Here is a 19769-nt window from a genome sequence, read left to right on the forward strand (position 1 = left end):
GGCCTCCGCAGGGCGCGCCCCCGGGCTTGGCGCGTGCTCGCGCAGCGTGGCTGCCCGGGCCGGGCCGGGCGGCTGGAGCCGCTGGGTGTGGGTGCTCGGCGGCGCCCTCCGGCCCTTCCTCACCGGGATCCCCGCGAAAATGCTGGGCGAGGCGGGGGCCGCGGAGTCCCGTCCCCGCAGGAGCCGGATCCCGCGGCGGCGCGCGGGGCCGGGGCGCGGGGCCGGGGCGCGGGGTCCTTGGGCCGAGCTGGGAACTCGGGCGCCCCGGGGTGAACCCCTGCGGGCCGGGACCAGCCGCACGCCGTCACCTCTCCCGCCTCAGTTTCCTCCTGTGTCCGAGGGCGGGAAGCACCGTTGCCCCTTCCCAGGTCTGCTGGGGGGTCAAGGCGGTGGCTGCGCGGGGGGGCTCAGGCCGCGGCCCGGCGCCCGCTGCTCCCAGGGGACCTGCGAGTTCTGCGCTTCCTGTCACCATTGTTCCTTGGGTACGGGGCGGGCGGTAAAGCTGGGGCCCTGGGAAGCGGATCTGGCCCAAGGATAGAGCCTCCGCCTCCACAGGGGGGGTCCAGGGTTCAAATCCTGTGCTGATGCCCCACTCAGGGGTGTCCCCCGTGTAGGGGAGCCCCACGTGCCCGGAGCGTACCCTGCGAGGAGAGACGCTGCGCCTGAAAAGCGCTGCCGGCCCTGGAGTGGCGCAGCACCCAGAGCTGACGCAACAGAAATGAGAGACACAGATTCCCAGTGCCGCTGACAAGAACACAAGCGGACACAGAAGAACACACAGCGAATGGACACCGAGAGCAGACAAGGCGGGGGTGGGGTGGGGGTGGAGAGAAATAAATAAATAGGAAAAAAAAAAAAAAGAAAGAAAGAAATAGTAAATCTTTAAAACTTTTTTTAAAAAGCTGGGGCTCCGCCTCACCTAGGCCCTGGCTCCAGAGCGGCTCTCGGCTCACGTGGCTGCGGTGTGGCCTCCGGGGCGTCCCTCCACCTCCAGGTGTCGTGGTTTCCTCACCTGAAAGGCGGGGAAGGAGCAAACCGTTCGTGCGGGCATGGAAGGGTAAAGCCTGCCAGGCCCCAGCTCCGTGGAAGTCTCCGGTAACGGAGTCAGGGTTGTAAATACTGTTTATCTTCTGAGGCAAGGACTTGTGGTGAGTTTAGCGTCAAAGGCACTGGAAGGACAGGAAATGGAACCAAAGCCGCGTGAAGGAAGCAGCGGGAGTAGGTGACAACAGGCACCCGAGCTCAGTGGATTCGACTCTGAGCCCAGGAGTCTGGCACCAAAAGTTCTGACAGCCCAGGCAGAAAAGGGAGGGACCCGGTTGTATAATGTTCTCTTCTGGCCAAGACGCATCTTTCCTGAATCCTCCCAGCCTCGGTTGGACCCGCTGGGCAGGGAGGGTTTGCTTACACCTGAGAGCCTTCTTGAGCTCTGTATCGGTTATCTATGGCTGCATAACAAATTAAACCCAAACTCCGCGGCTTAAAGCAGCAAACATTTCTCATCTCGTGTGGTCTCAGGAGTTCAGGAGCAGTTTGGTTCTGGCTCAGGGTCCCTCACGAGGTGGTCGTCAAAGCATGGGCAGGGGGTGCCGTCGTCTGAAGCCTGATGGGGCGGGAGGGTCCACTTCTGAGCTGGCGCACACCTTGGCTGTTGGCAGGAGGCCTGGGTTCCCCTTAGGTGGGCTCTCGGCGAGGCTGCCCGCGCGTCCTTACTTCACGGCAGCCGGCCTCTCGGCAGCAGGTGCGCCGAGCCAGGAGGAGGCTGCCCCGCCTTTCGTGATCTAGTCTGGGAAGTCAGGCAGTGTCATTTCCGCCTTATTCTGTTCGTTAGAAGCGAGTCAGCCTGTACCCAAGGGTAAGAGAATTAGGCCCCACCTTTTGAAGGGAGGTATGGACATTTTGTTTGTTTTAGTGGACATATTTTAATTTTAAAAAATTTTTAAAGATTCATTTTATTTATTTCTCTCCCCTCTCCCCCTTTGTTGTCTGTTCTCTGTGTCCATCTGCCGCGTGTTCCTCTGTGTCCGCTTGAATTCTTGGTGGCACCAGGAATCTGTGTCTCTTTCTATTGCGTCGTCTTGTGGCGCCAGCTCTCCATACGTGCAGCGCCACTCCTGGGCGGGCTGCGCTTCCCTCGTGTGGGGCAGCTCAATGCGGGGCGCGCTCCTTGCGCGTGGGACTCCCCACACGGGGGACACTCTGGCACGGCACTCCCTGCATTCGGCAGCACTGCGCGTGGGCCAGCTCACCACACCAGCCAGGAGGCCCGGGGTTTGAACCCTGGACCTCCCATGTGGTAGGCGGGCGCTCTGCCAGTTGAGCCCCGTCCTCTTCCCAATTGGACATATTTTTAACCACCACAAGCATCTATTACGTGCCAGGAAATTGCTAAGTGCCAGGAATTCAAGAGTGAAGGAGATGGCACAAGTGCCTGTCCTGGTGGCGCTGCCTCCTAATGCAGGTGGGGGAGGAAACCCCAGTAAACAGGTCCATGTTGGAGATTTGGACCTGAAGGGTATTGGGAAAGAAAGAATGAGAAAAGGGAGAAGGAAACAAAGAGAAAGAATGAGCGAGCTGGGATCAGGGGGTCTGCGAGTAGAGACTCCTCAGACAACTTTATTGTTTACGAGGGGCTCCCTGTGTATCCCAGTCTACGTGACAACAAGCAGCAACATGCAGTTAACTACTAGCATTACTAAGAACTCAAAAAATCTTACCTCAAGGTACAAAGTCTAAGTGTCCTATTTACTACAAAAGTATGTGCTCATCTTCTCTTTCAGCCTTTCACAGCTTCCTCCTGTGGGCGGGGAACTCTTAATTACTGCATTCCTTAGGGTGCAGGCACAGCCGTGGAAACAGCCTGTCTCTCCCTGTGAGGCCACTGTGCCTCAGTTTCCAACAGGTCCAAGGCAGCTCTGGTGTGAAGTCAGGGGGCGGCCAGCGGAGGAGGGAAAGGAAGTCCCAAGGCGCCCGCGTGGGGCTGGGAGCAGCCGTGCGGCCCGTGGTCAGGGGCCTCTGGGGAGTGAATGGGGGGGAAGGGCGTTCTGGGAGGGAGCGGGAGGGCGCAGGCCGGAACTGGGAGCGGGAAGGCGGGGTGGGGAGAGCTAGGAGCCCCGCTGAGCTGCAGAGGTAGCCCTCAATGGCCGCCACCTGGGGACCCGGCGACCCACGCGACTTGGATTCTCTTCACCCAGCTACCACCATATGCATTTTATAGCGGGGGACACTGAGGCTCCTGCGGGGAGCTGGAATCCCGCTGGAGGTCGCCCAGCAGGAAGTGGTGGAATCGGAACCCAGGCCTGGAAAGCTCTAGAACCAGCCACTGCCCGGCTGGGGAGGGGGCGGAATTCTAGGCTGCCAGGCCTCTGCCTCCCCTGGGGCCCAGGCTTCCTTCCAGGAGGCAAAGGTGGGCCTGCAGAAGCACGTGCTGCAGACGTGAACACAGAGGCCTTCCCTCCCCAGCCTCAGTGTCCTCGTCTGTAAAATGGGCGTGAGGGTCTCTTCCCCACAGGGCCCCCACTCTTCCCAGCCACCCCGTGAAGGACACAGGACTCTAAGGCTCAGTTTACAAGCAACATTCTTCATTGGGCACATGCTCAGTGGAAGCAGCCCCCCCCCCCCACCAAAAGCCCTGAATGCCTGTTTTCTCATCAAATTCTGCCCCCCACCCCGTCGGGTCAGCGCTGTGATGGTTCCCATTTTACAGATGAGGAGACGCTAAGTAACCACACTGCTAGGAAGAAGCAGAACAGAGAATTCCAAACCTGCCTGGACGACCCCAGAGCTTTGGTCCTTAATGACGGGGCCCCTCAGACCACGGCATCCTTTTCGTGAGGTGGGGAGAGCCTCCGATGGAGGCTAATGACATCACCTTTCAGGGCCTCAGTTTCGTCCTCTGTAAAGTGGGAATAGTCAGCACAGGGCCTGCCCCAGGACCGTGGTGAGGATGAAATGAGCCAGTGTTTATAAATGCCCAGAGCTGCACCGTCCAGTCCTGTAGCCAGCCGCCCCGTGCAGCTATAGACATCTTAATTGATTAACATGAAATGAAATCACAGACTCAGCTCCTTAGTGGCACCGGCCACCACATTTCAAGGCCTGAAGAGCCACCTGTGGCTAGCGGTGACCTGACTGCCCGACACAGACAGAACATTTCCACTTCCGTAAAAAGGTCCATTGGTCAGAACTGGTGTAGAGAACGGATGGCCCAGAATAAACCCCAAACTGTTCATCGTACTATTATTAATCCTAGATCTGTTTACCATTAAAACGCTGCTATCACTATATCTGTTATTGTTTTGTAGCCTATTCTATTATCATTAATCCTGTAACTAGTGAGTAATGGTATTAACCTGGATCTCTTAACAAGATCATGTTCATTATTATCCACCCTGTTAACAGCCTGTCGTTCGTTTTGCGTTTATTTTGATTACCTCTTGTCGTGGCTCTCCCGGGAGGCCAGCCTCGAGGCTCGGGCCAGCAGGGGTCGGCTGGCTCGAATCCCGGGCAGGGTGGCTCCCGCCGGGTCCTGGCGAGCGGCAGGTGCTGGCTCCCTGGGGGTGTGCACCTTAGGTCGAGGGCTCGGCCTGCCGGGAGGCGGCGCCCGGGTCGTGGGAACTCACGGAACCCTCTTTCCAGGGGCCTCCGGGGCCCAGGAAGTGGGAGGAGCTTCGCTCGAGGAAGAGAAAACCCGAGTCGCTGCCGGCGCGCCGGGGCGGCCTCGGGTGTCCGGAGGGCGCGGTGTCCCCCCTCTCCCAGAAAAACAGACCCAAGGCGCGGCGTCTGGCCGCGGGGGCGAGCGTCGAGGCGTCCCCGGAGGAGACGCGGGGCGAGGAGTGGAGCAGGGAGGAAACCCGCGCGGGCCTCCGCGAAATCTGGCGGCGAGCGGAGCCTGGAGCAGTGATTAAAAAGGGGAAGAACCGCAGGTCGCCGTTTCAGTCAGCAGCGCCGCCGGCCGCCGGCGGGAGGGAAAGTGCTTGCGGCGGGCAGCCTGCAGCGCCCCGGCGGGCGCGCGCCCTGCGCCCCCGCGCCCCGCGCCCCGCGCCCCCGCGCCCCGCGCCCCCGCGGCCCCGCGGCCCCGCGGCCCCGCGCCCCGCGGCCCCGCGCCCCCGCGCCCCGCGCCCCCGCGCCCCGCGCCCCCGCGCCCCCGCGCCCCCGCGCCCCGCGCCCCGCGCCCCCGCGGCCCCGCGCCCCCGCGGCCCCGCGCCCCGCGCCCCCGCGCCCCCGCGCCCCCGCGCCGCGCCCCCGCGCCCCTGCGCCCCTGCGCGCGGGCCACGCTGCACCTGCCGCCGCGGGCGGGGGCGTGCCCGCCCCCCGGGGCCTCGGTCTCCCTGGGCGTTCAATGGGGTGACCGTTGAGGCCTCCCTTGATGTCCCCCCACCCCCACTCCGCACCCTCAGGTGCTGTGGGCGCCTCCCCGGGACCCCTCTTCAGCGGGGTGCCAACTCCAGGCTGTGCAGCTCGAACCCAAAGCCCCGCAGGTTCCTCCCTTGCTCAAAACCCTCCAGAGGGCCCTCGAGATCATTCCCAGACCCTCCATCGGGACCCTCAAGCCTCCAGGTGATGAGCCCACCTTTCCAACGTCACCCTTCTCATCTCTCTCTAGGTGTGACCACTGCCTCCGTGAGTTTCCACACATGCACCAATCTTCTTGCCACCCCAGGACCTTTGCACTGGCAGTTCCGGGGCTGGAATGGCCCTCCCTCAGACCTTTCAGCCCTGCCTCTTTCCTCCCTGTGGTGGCGGGTGCCTCAGCCCAAATGTTAGCTTCAGCCAAGACCTCCGGCAGCCTCCAGTCTCGGACAGCCCCCTCCCACTCTCCATCCCACAGTTGGTTTGCCCTCTTCCTAAAAAAGCACCCGACTTATTTAGGCGGCCTCTTCGTTGCCTCACTAGAATGTCAGCAACTCGAGGGCAGAGGCGTTTGCCGGTGGCGGCCCGGGCGGCGAGAACAGTGCCTGGCCCGCAGTGGGAATCCAGTACCGCTTTCTGGAAAGCGGGAACTCCCAGTCCTCCCCCGCCGTGTCCTCGAGGTAGTTGGGTTCCGGGGATCCAGGAGACCCGGCCCCCTGAGTCAGGACAGCCCCAGTTTCTGGAACTCCGGCCTGCAGCTGCAAGGCCTGCCCCGGACCCGCCCCAGGCTAGCTGCTTCACAGGCAGTTATTTAATCCTCACAACAACCCGGGCCAGAGGGACCCTCATTTCCACCGCGCAGATGAGGAAATTGAGGTCAAGTCGTTTGCCCAAGGCTAGTAAGGGCGAGGCAGTGGCATGGGGGGGGTGGGGTGGGTGCGTGGCCCCTTCACGGGAGGCCTGGCTTCTTGCTTGGGGAGGGGGAGAAAGGCAGACCCTCCTCCGCCCTCCCGCGTGTACCGGGAGAGGCTGGCTGAGAGCGTGGCCCCACCCCAGACCAGAGGACCGCACTGTCGACTTCATCCCCTCGCAGGTCCGTAGAGAACGCGAAAGCAGCCCGGGGGAGAGGACGGCAGGAGTCCCAGGGGAGTGGGAGCCAACCGTCCGGGAGGGCTTCCTGGAGAAAGAGGCACCCCTCCTGGAGGGGAGACCCAGCTTGGCTCCAGCAGGGCAGGGGCCGAATGGGGGCGCCAGGGCCGCTGCGCGTCGGCTCCGCTGAGTCTCGGAGCGATGGGGCCGGCGAGCTGGGGCGCCCTCCCCGCCTAATGATGAAAGACGCGGCTGCTATTGCACCCACAGGCCCGGCACGCGCCCAAAGCGCCCCGCGGGAGCGGCCGGCCCCGCCCTCCACTGGCCCCGCCCCCCACGGCCCCGCCTCCCACTGGCCCCACCTCCCACTGGCCCCGCCCCGCCGCGCTGAGGTCCCCCGCGGCCTGCAGGAGGCTGCGTGGGTGGGGCCAAGGTTGCCCCGCCCCTCCCTCACGCCCTCGGGCAGTGTGGCGCCAGGCAGGTGGGCGAGTTGGGCGTGGCCTCACAGGGCTCCACCCCTCTCGGGCCACGCCTGGGGGATCAGGACGGGCCAGAGGGGAGGAGCAGGACTGGTGGGCGGAGCCAGGCTCGCCCCGCCCTCGCAGGGCCCGCCCCTCCGGAGCGCGCCCGCGGCGGGGGCGGGCTGGGCGTGGCTCCGCGCGGCCCCGCCCCCCGCCCCGCCCCGCGCGGCCGCCTGCCCCCGCCCGGCCCCGCTCGCGCCGCGGGTTCCTCTTTACATAACGGCGCGGGGCGGCATGGGCCCGGGCCACCGCCTCCGCCCGGCCGCCCGCCCGGACTGTCGCGGCCCGCCGCGGCGACGGCGGCAGCAGCAAAGTTTCCCCGGCGGCCCGGGGGCGCATCCTCCCGCAACTGTCAAGCGCTGGCGGCGGAAATGATGAGGCGCTGGCCATTTTCCGAGCCCGGGTTTCCTGCCTGAGCCCCGCTCGGGCGAGCCGCGGCGCGGAGCCGGCGCGCGGGGGGACGCGCTCGGGGCGGGGGGCCCGCCCGCGCCCTCGGGGTCTCGGGGGGCCGGGGGCGCGCGACGCCATGGGCCAGCCGGGCCCGGACCCCCTCCGTCTCAGGTAAAGGCGCCCCTCGGCCGGGGCTGGGGGGGCTGGAGGGGGCCCGTCCCCGGCCTGCGCGGACCCCACGTCCTGTCCCGCCGCCGACTCGGGGGGACCACCGGGGCCGCCCCTTCCCCAGCGCCCGCGGCCCCCCCCCCACGTGTCGGGGATGCGGGGGGGGCGGGAGGGCGTGGCCACCCCCCAGGCCCCCTCCAAAGTGGCCCCGCCGGGGCCGCAGCCCCCCTGTGCCTGCGGGGGAGGCGCCGGGGTCACCCTCGGGCTCCCGAAAGCGAAAGCGGGCAAACTGAGGGCGCGGGCAGGGGGGCGACCCCGCCCCTCCCCACGGCGGGGCCGTGCGGCCGGGAGGGTAGCGCCCCGCTTCCGGAAGCCCCTCTCCCCGCCCCACCGCACCCCGCCGGGGACGTGGGGCTCCCGGGGAATACCCGCCGCGCACCCCAAATTGGGGGGGGGGTGGCCTTGACCTTCTAGGGCAGCGCCCCCGCCGGGGTATTTTGGAGACCGCGAGTGGCTGCCGCAGAAATCCCCTCCCCGCCGCGCCCGGGGGCCGGGGGGCTCTCGCGGGGCGCGGCCGCGTTTGAGGAACTGGGGAGGGGGCCTGGCGGCGCGTCCCGCTCCTCCTCTCTCGAGTTTCCTCATTCTCCTGTTTCTCTTCCCCATTTCCCGGCCGCGATGATGTAGGTGAGGAGGTCACTGCCTGCAGCTGGGGGCCTCCGGGAGGCGCGCGGCCAGGCCCGGCAGGGAGGAAGTGAAATCAGGTGGTGGGTGGGGGCTGCTCGCGCAGGCCCGGAGGCCGCGGGGACCCCCACCGCCCTGCCCTGGGAGACAAGCGTCGCCCTGTCCCCCAGCCCGGCCTCCCCGTTTACAGTCCCACCTGGAGGCCCCTCCCGGCGCGTCCCCGGGGGGACACCGTGCCAGTCGCTCCTCGACATCCCATCCCCGGCTTCGCGGGGCCTGCGGGGTCCCGAGCCCCAGCTCTAATGGGGGAGCGCAGGCAGAGGCCTCTCAGGTGGGCCGGGGTCAGGGGCCAAGGGACCAGGGAAGCTGAGTTTGTTAGACGCTTTTGGGGAGCCTCTTCCCCCAGCTCCTCTCTGGGGGACTTGGGGCGGGGGGAGGCAGGGATGCTTCTGAGCCAACGTTCCTAGAACTTCTGCAAGTCCCTGCGGTGGCAGAGGCTGCCAGCTGGGAAGGGAAGTAGCAGCGGCTCAGCCAGGGCAAGGAGGGACAGGAGGAGAGTCTTGGAGGCGGGGGTTCGAATCTCCCGCTGCCTCTTCCCGGCTGGGGCTGTGGGGCACGTGCTGCTGGTGAGCCTGGGTCTCCCCTGCACGATGGGGCGATGACAGGTGTGCGGGAGAGCTCGAGGGCCGTGTGTGAAAGCACCTCTGCCTGCGGCAGCTCCGGGCGTCTGGGGACTCTTGGCATTGCCGTCCCGGGGCGGCTGTTCCGGCTTCGGCATGTTGCTCCAGCGGCTCGCTTGGGTGCCCCCCGTGCACGCAGACCCGGGGTTCCCTGAGTCTTCGGAGGGAGCGTTGGGAACACGCAGGGCGAGGTTGCGGTGGAGACCCGGCCCAGCCGGCGGAACGGGCGTGAGCACAGCGTCCACCTCGGGGCCGCTGGACGCACCCACGAGGGGACTTACAGAGGGCGCTTAGAGGGGCTCTTGCCACAGGAGCCCCACGGCCGGCCAGGGCGCCGTCGCCTTCTTTGTGGTGGCTATTAGCCCCCCTCACCTTCCTCCCTGCTCCCCCACGCCCACCGCCTCTAGCTCCAGGGCTTGATCCGTCTATACCCGTCTACATCAAATCGGGTGTGCAGAGGCCGCGCAGGCACGGCCCAGCGGCAGCTCCCCTCGCTGCGGGTGCCCCACCGCCTGGGTCCCCCTCCTGGAGGGCAGGGGTGTGGGGCGGGTTGCCCGGGGTAGGAGGTACTGGCAGGGGTCCCCCAGCTGCCCGTCCCAGTGTGGGGAGACAGGGCACCTTCCCCCATCACGAGGGGCTCGGTGAGAGGGGCCTCCCCCTGCCTGGGGCAGCCCCACTCCCTTTGCTGTCAAGGCCTTTGGGGCCCGGTTGTGTGTTCCCCAAACCCTTCTGATTGCCGCGAACCCTCGGCTGGTCCCTCCAATTCCCCGGGCCTCCCCGAAGGGGTTTCCTGGCCACCCTGTGGGTCGCCGGGGTGTTGGTGGGCCAGGCCCTCGGGCGCGCAGCACGGCCTGGACTGGGAAGTGGCGGTGGCCGCAGACATTGTGGCAGTCGGAGCAAGAGGCCTTTCCTGTTAAGTTTCCACTTCTCCCTGGAAGCAGCCTGGACTTTGGAGCCCAAATCGGGCCTCTGCCAGCTTCCGTTAGAGTCGGGAGGCCTTGGGCAAGCTGCCGGGCCTTTCCAGCCTCACTGCCCGGTGGGAGCCATCAGGGTCGACCTCTCCGGGACGGTGGCGGTAAAACGCCTGGCACAGAGTAGGGACTTGAGCTGTGTTGGCTGTGTGACCTCGGGCTGTATAACCTCTCTGAGCTGCGTCCGGTCCCTCTCGTGTATGGAACGGGGATAATGATTACCACCTGGCAGAGCTGCTTTGCGAGGATGAAGCACGCACGGTGTCCTGCATGCCGCGTGGGCTGCTGTTAACGCCCCAGAGGGGATGGCACTGGATGGCCAGGTTCCCTGGGGAATGGTCCTCGGTGGCTCCCAGCCGTTCAGCATCTTGCCCGGGTGGGGCAGGAGGCTGCCTCCCTCTGGCGGACGAGAGGAGCCTGTCTAGGAGATTCCAGAGGTGCAGTGCACGCCTCGCTCCCAGCCACCCGCCCTTCCCGGGGAAACTGAGGCAGGGAGGCTGTCCCGGGGAGGTGACTCAGTCAGGCCTAAGTGGGCCCCGGAGCCCTGCGCCCCAGCCTCCGTGCTTCCAGGGCCGGGGGCCCCTGGGGGACCCGGCAGGTCCGAGGACTGCGGTCTCAGCTGGCCCCCCCATCCCGAGCAGCTGGTGTCCCGCGGTTGGGGCCCAAGGGTCCCGCTGGCCCCCCCCCCGGGGCCGGGCCGGGGCAGGGGGCATCTCCCGGGGACAGCAGGTCCCCGGCGGCCCCGGCCCCGCCCCGGCCGGAAGCCCGGCAGCTGAGCAGATGGCTGGAAGATTTTTCCTCCCACGCCACCCCGTCAGGGGTCGCGGGGGCGGGGGGGCGCTGCGGGCTTCCTCGTGAGCCAGGCCCGGAGCCCCCGGGGGCCCGCCCGGATGCGGCCCCCCCGGCCGGCCAGCGCTGCCCGGGCCGCGTCCCCGGGGAGGCCTGGGAGGGAGGAAGTCGGTGCCCCGCGCGGCCGGGAGCTGACTCACAGGGTGGTGGGTGGGGGGCCCGGGGGGGGGCCTGGGAACCAGGGGGGGCGGTGGACACAAAGAGGGCCTGTGACGTGGGGGCCTGTGCGGCCAGCGCGGCCCCCCGCGCCTCGCGGGAGGGGGGCACGTGGGCGCGGGGGACCAGCCCCGAGGCCTGGCTTCCTCGGGGTCTCCCCCTCGGGCCCTCGGGCCCGGGCCTGGGGGGCTGGTCCCTGCCGCCCCCAACGGAGGCCCCAGGCGGGGGTGTCAGGCGGGGCTGGGGCAGAAGAAGCCCGAGGACGTTTTCCTGTCCTGGCGGACTGCGCGGGCCTGATAAATGCGCCGGCTCCTGGGTGACCCCAGGGACGCTGCACCGAGGCCCTGTGGCGGCCCCGGAGTCGGAGGGCAGAGCGCACCCCACAGACACCCCAAGGCCCCGGGGCCTGGGCCGCCTCTTCCCACGGACCTCTGGCATCCGGCCAGCTCGGGGGTGTGGAGGCACAGCAGGCCGCCTACCGGGCAGTGTGAGCTGGAGTCCCCCCAACTCTTGGGGCCTCCTTGGGCAGCGGGTCTGGGCTCCGGGGCTGTTGGTGCTGTGGGCGGGGACGACAGAAACGCTCCCTGTGGTCTAGAGTCAGCCCGGGGGCCTCCCTGGAGGAGGTGTCTCCCTCCTAAGCATGGGACTTCCTGTCCCAACACCTGTCAGCTGTGGGCTTGACTTTGACTCCTGACTCTGCCACTTCTCAGCAGTGAGTGAGTCACTTTCTCTCTCTAAGCCTCAGTTTCCTCAGCTAGAGAACTGGGCCATGATGCTACCACAGTGGGGCTGTTTAGGTGGGATGGCTTGGGCACCACACCAGGCTCACAGAAGGGGGGTGAGTTTCTTTTCTCCCCTACAGTGGGGGTGGGGAACCTGGGCTGGCTCATTTTAATTTAATTTTAACTTTAACTTCTATGTAACGTTATTAACTAATTAACAATTGCTTCCTGCCGAGGGCTTTTCAGCCGGATCCCAGGATGCACACAACACAATGGATCGCTAACGTCATTAACCGCAATTTTAAAAAAAATCTCCCCCAGTGTGAGGTTTCTTTTGGGGTTGATGAAAAGGTTCTGGAATGGTCAGATGTTTTGGATGGTTGCACCATGTTGCGAATGTCCTGAACGCTCCTGAATGGTTCCCTTAAAATGGTGAATTTTGGTTCTGTGGATTTTACCTGGATTGAAACAAATAAGCGTCCCAGGTCCCCGCGGGTGGACTTCCCGCAGCCGGGGCAAGGCTCTCTGCACCCGGGCCTGGTAATTGAGAGACACGCGAGCTCACCGCGCCGCGTCATTACCGGGCGGGAGAAGCCGGATCTGGGGGTCGTGGGTGACGTCGGGCAGGCCGGGTCTCCCAGCCGTCCAGGGCCTCCCTTGGTGGGGGTCCCTCGGGGTGGGTGTGCTTGACTCGGGGGGCTCAGGCCCTGCCCAGGGCGCCCTCAGCTGGCGCTCGGGACCACCCAGATGGGCTCTGCGCTCGCGGCCCGGGGGAGCAGGCTGGCCCCCCCCCCCGGCTGGGGTCTGGGTGTGGAGTTAGTGCTGCCGCTTGAGGGGGCACACGGGTGCTCCAGAAGGTCTTTGCACGGCGTCCTTGTCCCGTACCTGGCGGGGGAGTCCTGGAGACCCCCTTCGCTGGGGCAGGGGCGGCTTCCACCTGCCAGCCTCCCTGCCCGCAGCCCCAGGGGCTGAGCGGGTGAGCCGGAGCCCCTGGAGTTCCGCTCCAGATCCCCGGGAATTAGCCCAGAGAAGGCCCCGGCGCCGATGGCCGCTCATCCCCCTGGCTGCCGCCCTGCTGCCGGAAGCCCCAGCACAGAAGGGCCCCCCAAGACCCCCACCCCACTCCCACACCACCAGCTCAAGCCTGGGGGGCTCCTGGGTCCCCCCCCAGGGGGCGATTAGGTAGCAACTGCTTCCTGCCAAGAGCTGGCACACAGTAGGTGCTCAGCAGAGGGCCTTGCCTGGCCCGGGCCCCGGGGAGGAGGTCTCCCCGCGGCCTGGCGCAGCCCCCCCCCCCCCCCCCCCGGTTTCCTGCCGGGCGCCCCTGCCCTGAGAAGGCCTTTTGTTCGGGCTCCCGGGACGGGGCCGCGCCTGCGGCTGTCGCGGGCCTCCAGGAGCGGTCCCCACGGGAGCAGTGACAGGGCCGCGGCCGCACGGGCCCCGCGCCAGGCGGCGCCAGCAGCAGAGGAGGACACTGAGGCGGACAGGGACGGTCCCTCTTCCCTGCCACCCGGCGAGCAGGTGACGGTGGCAGGGTCTGGGCCCAGCTCTGGTTGGGGGCTCCTCCGTGGCGGGGCCGCAGGGGGGCAGCGGGGGCTCGGCTGGTTTCTTGGAGCCTTCCGTGTGGGCCAGCGGGGTCGGGGCCCAGAGGCCGCCGGGACGCTGCCCGCCTGGCGCGAGCGCAGGCCCGCTAATGGCTCGCGGGGCCACCCCTGCCAGGCCCGGCAGGAAGGAGGGGCCTCTCGGCCCTCGGGGGCGCAGGCCCAGGTCTGGGGAGAAGGGCGGACAGCAGTGTCGCCCACGGTCAGCCCAGCTCTGGCCCTTGCTGGCCCTTGGGTCCTGGGCCGGCCACTGCCCTAAGCGGGCACAATGACCCCTCCCCAGGGGCCGGACGAGGGCGCGTCGGCGCGACCGGGTCCTGTCGTTTCTTGTCACTGCTGTCTGCTCGCCTGCTGCGGTGGCTGCGTTCCTGACCCCCTGGGGTCCGGGGCAGGCACGGGGAGGCGCTGGCTCCCGACCCCGGCGGGCGCCCCCCCCCCCCCCGTCCCTCCGCGACACCTCACCGGCCACCGGCCCGTATCCCTCAGAAAGCACCCCGGGGCGCGCGCTCGGGGGCCCCGCAGGTGTTTTGGGGCGCCTTCCGGGCGGGGGCTGTTAACCACCAGGCACGGGCGCTCTGGGCTGCAGCTTCCCCGCCTGTAAGACGGGGCGTCGGGAGCCTGCCAGGCGCTAGGGTGGCGGCTGGCCGGGGCAGGGCTGCGCGGGGGGCTGGGGCGGAGCGCCGCGGGGGGCGCCCGGCGGGGGAGGCGCCAAGCCTGCAGCCGGGGTGTGGGGGCTGTGACGTCCGGGGTCGCCACGCCAAGGCCGGGGTGCCCGGGAGCGAGGCTGGCCCGCGGGAGGTGGCCGCGGGCAGGTGCTGGCTGCCTGGGAGCCAGGGGCTGCAGCTCCATCCGACCTCTTGTATTCATTCATTCATTCATTCATTCATTCATTCAGCATTTATTGAGCTGCTGCATGCCAGGGACTGGAGTTAGAGTGGCTCCGGCCTCGAGCTCACAGTTACAGTCGCTTCACGAACACCGGGTGGTGATGTGTGCCGCGGGTGAAGGGCAAGTTCAGGCCTCGACTCGGATGGCGAGCTCAGGGAAGGCCTCTCTGAAGTGGGGGGGTGTGAGGCTGGAGGCAGGCAGAGAGCGGCGGGTGGCAGCTCGTGCAAAGGCCCGGGGCAGCCAGCCTGGTGGGCAGCCGCGGATGCGACGGGGCAGGCGTGGGGAGACGCAGAAGCAGAGATGGGCGGGGACGGATCACGCAGGGCCACGCGGGGTAGGGGTGGGGCGGGAGCTTGGGCCTGGATTCTGAGAGCTCTCAGGGACCCTCAGCCTGCGAGGACAGTGCCTGCCCACCCTGCCAGAGCCCGGGTGTGCGGTGGCCGCAGGGCCTGCCGAGGACAGGTCGTCCCTCCTCGCGGAGGGGGTCGTTGCCATGGCAGAGCCTGATGCTCCCTTCCCTCCCGCCTGGCAGCTTTTCCGAGCGACCTCCCACATGCAGGGCGCCCTCCGCCGACCGCTGGCCCCGCGCTCCTGCCGGGCGGCTGCGGGCTCACCAGAGCGGCCTGGAGGTGGCGGGGGCAGCTCGTCCTTGTGGTTCTGTCCAGCCTGACGTGCCGCATGAAGAGCAGGGGCCTGTGGAGTGGGGTGGGGCAGAAAGAACCCCGAGTCCCGGGTCCCAGTCTCCACCTGGAGCCCCGTTGCTTTAGGAGGCAGATGCCAGGCTGTTCCCCCCTCGGCAGACGGGGAGCCCGCGTCGGAGGCCACGCGGCCTCGCGAGCGCCGGGGGACAGGGACCTTTGTCCGCCGCCTCTGCCGCTGGGCGCCTGGCGCGCAGCAGGCCCTCCGTGGTACTCGCGGGGCGGATGAGGGGCTGGGTGGAGCTGGGATGGGCACCCGGCCCGGGAGGCGGAGCAGCCTGTGCCCCTCGCTGCTGTCGCCTCTCCGGGCGTGAGCGGGCGCTGCTGCTCCTGCAGGAGGCCTCCGCGAGCCCGGCTTCGTGCCGCGGTGGGGGGCGTGCCTCACTCCCCGTCCTGAGGATGTGACCCCCGGTGCCCAGGTCCTGCCGGGCTTCGGAGGGAGGGAAGGGCCGTTCAGCACCGCGGACAGCAGAGCCTGGGGGGCCCTGCTGCCACCGTGCCCGCGCTGTGCCCGAGGAAGGACGGGCAGAGGGTGGACACATGGGAGTCCCAGCTGGGGTGCACAGGCAAGGGCCCCCGCCTCTCCTGAGTGGCCCGCATCAGAGCAGGGAGTACCTTTGCACCTCTGATGAGTTTTGTTAATTTATTCTTTCCACCCCCACCCCCCAGGGCTCCTTTTTTTTTTTTTTTTTTTTTTTGCTGGTCGTTTGTTTGTTCTTTAGGAGGAACTGGGAACCATACCCGGAGCCTCCCACGTGGGAGGCGGGTGCTCAACTGCTTGAGCCACATCCACTCAACATTTTTTTTAGATTTTTTTTTAAGATTTATTTTTTCAATTTATTTCTCTTTCAATTTATTTCTCTCCCTGCCCCCCTCCCCCCATTGTCTGCTCTGCATGTCAACTCACTGTGTGTTCTTCAGTGCCCTCTTACACCCTCGGTGGCACTGGGAAACTGCATCTCTTTTTTGTTACGTCATCTTGCTGCGTCAGCTCTCCATGTGTGTAGCACCACTCCTGGGTGGGCTGTGCTTTTTTTCACGCAGGGCGGCTCTCCTTACAGGGCACACTCCTTGTGCGTGGGGCACCCCCATGTGGGGACACTCCTGCGTGGCAGGGCACTCACTGTGCACATCGCACTGCACATGGGCCAGCTCCACACAGGTCAAGATATGGTAGGTGGGCGCTCTATCAGCTGAGTCACATCTGCTTCCTTAAACTTATTCTAATTTGCTGTTTTATATCTATTTTTACTAGCACCTATAACCCACGCTGTCACTATAGCATCTAAATAACGACAGCCGGCCCCCATTGCGGGTGTCCCGGGTTCTCACGCCTTCACGTTAATTGACTCAGTCAATCCTCACCCCACGCCTCGGAGGTCGCATCCTGGCCCCCGTTTTACTTTTGGGGAAACGGAGTCAGAGAGACGTTAGGTCGCCTGCCCAAGGTCGCACTGCCAGCACGTGGTGGAGCTGGGATTTAGAGCCGGGCCCCGGGCTCCCGGGTCTTAACCGGTCTTCAGCCACCTTCCTTGGCTGCGGCCCCCACCCCGGCCTCCCGCACCCGGGTCCGGCTGCTCTCCAGTCGGCACAGGTGCTGGATGGTTCGCCCCAGTCAGCTCCTTCCCCACGGGGGACGCGTGGCCACTGGTGGCGTGCGTGCTCCACGCACCCAGGCCCGAGCGCTTCGCAGCCTGCGGTTTGCTGTTCGCCTTCAGCGAGTGTCCCGGTGACCCCCTGAAGCGGGGGCACCCATGGCCCCCATCCCTCTCCCGCCGCAGAACGTGCCCCGGAGGACCCGGTGCTCCCGCGAGCGGAGCGGGGGCGTGCGGAGGCGCCCAGCCGTCCCTCCTAGAAGCCCGGGGCGGCCCTCCGCCCGGCGTCCCCCTCGCTCCCCGGCGGTGCGTGCCGCCTCCCGCCCTCCACGACGCGGGCGCGCTGCGGGGCTCGGGGCGCCCGCTGACCGCTGTCCCCTGTCCCCGTGTCTTGCAGCCCGGCCGCCCGCGCTCGCCCTCGGCCATGAACGGGCCCGCGCTGCAGCCGTCGCCGGCCCCCTGCGCGCCCCCGGCCGCCCCGCCCGCCGCGCCGCCGCGGGGCTGGAGCGACTTCTGCGAGCTGCACGCGGCCGCCGCCGCCCGGGAGCTGGCCCGCCAGTACTGGCGCTTCGCCCGCGAGCACCCGCACCACGCGCCGCTGCGCGCCGAGCTCGTCTCGCTGCACTTCACCGACCTCTTCCAGCGCCACTTCCGCCGCGAGGTGCGCGAGGCCCGCGCGCCCCCCGCCGCCCCCCGCCGCGCGCGACTACCGCGACCCGGGCCGCGGCGCCCCGGCCAAGGCGCCCGCGCCCCCCGAGCCGCGGCCCGGCCCCGCCGCGCCCGCGCTGCCCAAGGCCCGCAGCTCGGAGGAGCTGGCCCCGGCGCGCGCGCCCTGCGCGCTGCAGCACCTGCGCCGCAGCCTGCGCCACCTCTTCCGCCGCCGCTCGGCCGGGGAGCTGCCCGCGGGCCTGGGCGCGGCCGACGCGGGCGACGCGGGCGAGGCCCCGGCCCGCGGCCTGGCCAGGAAGCTGCTGGCCCGCGGCCTGGCGCGGGAGCCGCCGCCCGAGGCCCTCAAGGAGGCGGCGCTGCGGTACAGCCTGGCCGACGACGCCTCCATGGACAGCGGCGCGCGCTGGCAGCGCGGGCGCCTGGCGCTGCGGCGCGGCGCGGACGGCGGCGCGGACCGCGTGCTCGAGCTCTTCGACCCGCCCAAGGTAAGTGCGGGGCGGGTGCGCGGGGTGTCGCTGCCGGCAGGCTGCCGGGCCCCGCCGGAGCGCGCGGCCCTAGTGGACCGCGTCCTGGCGGGCCGGGGAGAGGGGGTGGTTTGTTTTCTATATGAAATTTGTGTTCCAGAGTGATTTTAAATGTACAGAAGAGTTGCAAAGGTCGTACAGAGAGTTCCCGTAGGAGTGAAGCCAGCCTCCCCTAACAGCATAGCTACTATGGCATGTATGCTACTAGTGAGCAACCCACGCGGGTACGCCCCACAGTTTCTTTGCATAGCCCCAGTTTTCCCCTAATGTCCTCTTTTGTTCCAGGATCCCATATTGCATTTGGCTGTCCCGTCTCCTCCAGTCTTGAAATTTCCTCCTCTGTGATGGCTCTACACGGCTCTGGAGAGTTTTGGGCCGGGGGTTTTGTTGTGTCCAGGGATGTCGTGTGTGTGTTTTTTTATTCCCACATGGGCTAGTGACAGGCCAGTCCTTGAAAACCCCGACCCAGACTGACCATGCCAAGCAGGAGTTTCATTTCCAGGGGCTTGTGGAATTCCTTTAGCTTTTAGAAAATGTCGTCCTTTGGCGGCAGACGTAACTCCTGCCGGGTGGCGGAGGCCCAAGGGTCGCACCGGCGAGCTCGGCGTCAAGTTGATGGGACCGTGGGGCTTTCGTTTCATTCCCGCTCTTTGTCGTGGTCCTCTGTGTGCTCGGGCGTGGCGACAGAGACCGAGCCCAGCCCTGCGGGGCCTGCGGTCAGGTGGAGGAGACCCGCAGTGACTGGTCCGTCCCTCGGTTCGACAGGTGTTTGCCGAGCACCTGCTGCGTCGCAGGCCTTCTGCTGGGGCCTGTCGAAGGAAGAACACCGCCAACTGTGCTGCGGGAAAGTCGGGGGCCTCCGGGAGGGACACTGAGGGGCCCCGTCAGGCTGGGGTGGGGTGGGGTGTCGCCAGAGAGGCCTCTTGCGTGCAGTGACCTCGTAACCTTCGCGGCGGGTACCTCTGAGGAGCACACTCAGGGAGTTTGCGTGTGTGCACACGTGTGAGCCAGCGCCCCAGGGCTCCCCTGTGCCACCCCCGGCTCCCCACCCCCGGCGCAGACCGCAGGCTTAGACGTCGGTGTTCTTGAACTTCGTGTCAGCTGACAGGGAGCCTCTGTGTCTGGCTTCTCCCCCTCAGCCCAGCGTCTCTGAGATTCGTCCTGCTCCTGCGGGCTCGGGAGCCGCCCCTTTTTGCTGCTGACTGCCCCACGAGGGACGCCCGCCGCCGGACAGCTGAGCTGCTCCTGCTTTGGGGCTGCGATAATAAAAGCTGTACTTTGCGGGGAGATTCCCAGTGGTGGGATTGGCAGGTCATATGCTGAGTGCTTGCCTGACTTTGTAGCTTCCTAAGAAACCGCCCCGCTGATTTCCAAGTGGCCGTGCCACTTTGATCCCCACCAGTGGTTATGAAAGTTCCAGAGGCGCCACATCTTCAGCAGCGCGGGGTACTCAGAGTCTTCTGCATTTTAGCCAGTCTCGTCGGGCTGTCTCACTGTGGCTTTCATTTCCATTTCCCTGAGGGACTCACGAGGTTAAGCACCTTTTCATATTTTAATTGAAAAAGTTTTAAAAAATGTTTGCAGGTACTGGGGATTGAACCCAGGACCTCTTATATGGGAAGCAGGCGCTCAACCTCTTGAGCTACACCTGCTCCCTTCATGTTTCTTGACCTGTGGATTGTGCTCTTTTGCTAAGTGCCTGTTTTTGGTTTTGTTTTCAAATAGAGTTGTCTCTTGGGCTTTTTCTCATTGATGAATGGAAACTGTATCTTCTGGCTTCGCTTCCTTTGTACTGTAAATGTCTCTCCTGCTTAGTGAGCTGCCCTTTCATTCCTTTAATGGGGGTTTTTGACCAACTGAGGTTCTTTTTTTTTTTTTTTTTAACGATTGATTGATTTATATCTTCCCCCTCCCTCCGTTGTCTGCTCTCTCTGTCCATTCGCTGTGTGTCCTTCTGTGTCTGCTTGTATTCTCATTAGGCAGCCCCAGGAACCAATCCTGGGACCTTCTGGAGTAGGAGAGAGGCGATCATTCTCCTGTGCTACCCCAGCTCCCTGGTGTGCTGCATCTCTTATTGTCTCTCCTCTGTGTCTCTTCTCGTCATCTGCGTCATCTTACTGCATCAGCTCTCCGTGTGGGCCAGCGCTCCTGCGTGGGGTGGCACTCTGCTTGGACCGGCTCGCCACACAGACCAGCTTGCCCTCACCAGGAGGCC

General features: G+C 66.4%; 1 protein-coding gene and 1 long non-coding RNA gene across 2 annotated transcripts in view; both read left to right on the forward strand.

Annotated features, from left to right (window-relative positions):
• Positions 1-4669: 4669 nt before the first annotated feature.
• LOC139437038 (uncharacterized) lies at positions 4670-5870 on the forward strand. Its single transcript, XR_011646600.1, has 2 exons — positions 4670-4925; positions 5606-5870. It is a non-coding gene; the product is annotated as an uncharacterized lncRNA (long non-coding RNA).
• Positions 5871-7206: 1336 nt separating this feature from the next.
• SH2B3 (SH2B adaptor protein 3) overlaps positions 7207-19769 on the forward strand; it is a 33524-nt gene continuing 20961 nt past the window's right edge. The window contains 3 exon segments of the mRNA XM_058280972.2: positions 7207-7523; positions 16759-17043; positions 17045-17515. Coding sequence (XP_058136955.1) covers positions 16786-17043; positions 17045-17515 — 729 coding nt within the window. The 5' untranslated portion in view covers positions 7207-7523; positions 16759-16785.

This window comes from Dasypus novemcinctus, chromosome 19 (genome assembly GCF_030445035.2).
Source record: "Dasypus novemcinctus isolate mDasNov1 chromosome 19, mDasNov1.1.hap2, whole genome shotgun sequence".
NCBI lineage: Eukaryota > Metazoa > Chordata > Mammalia > Cingulata > Dasypodidae > Dasypus > Dasypus novemcinctus.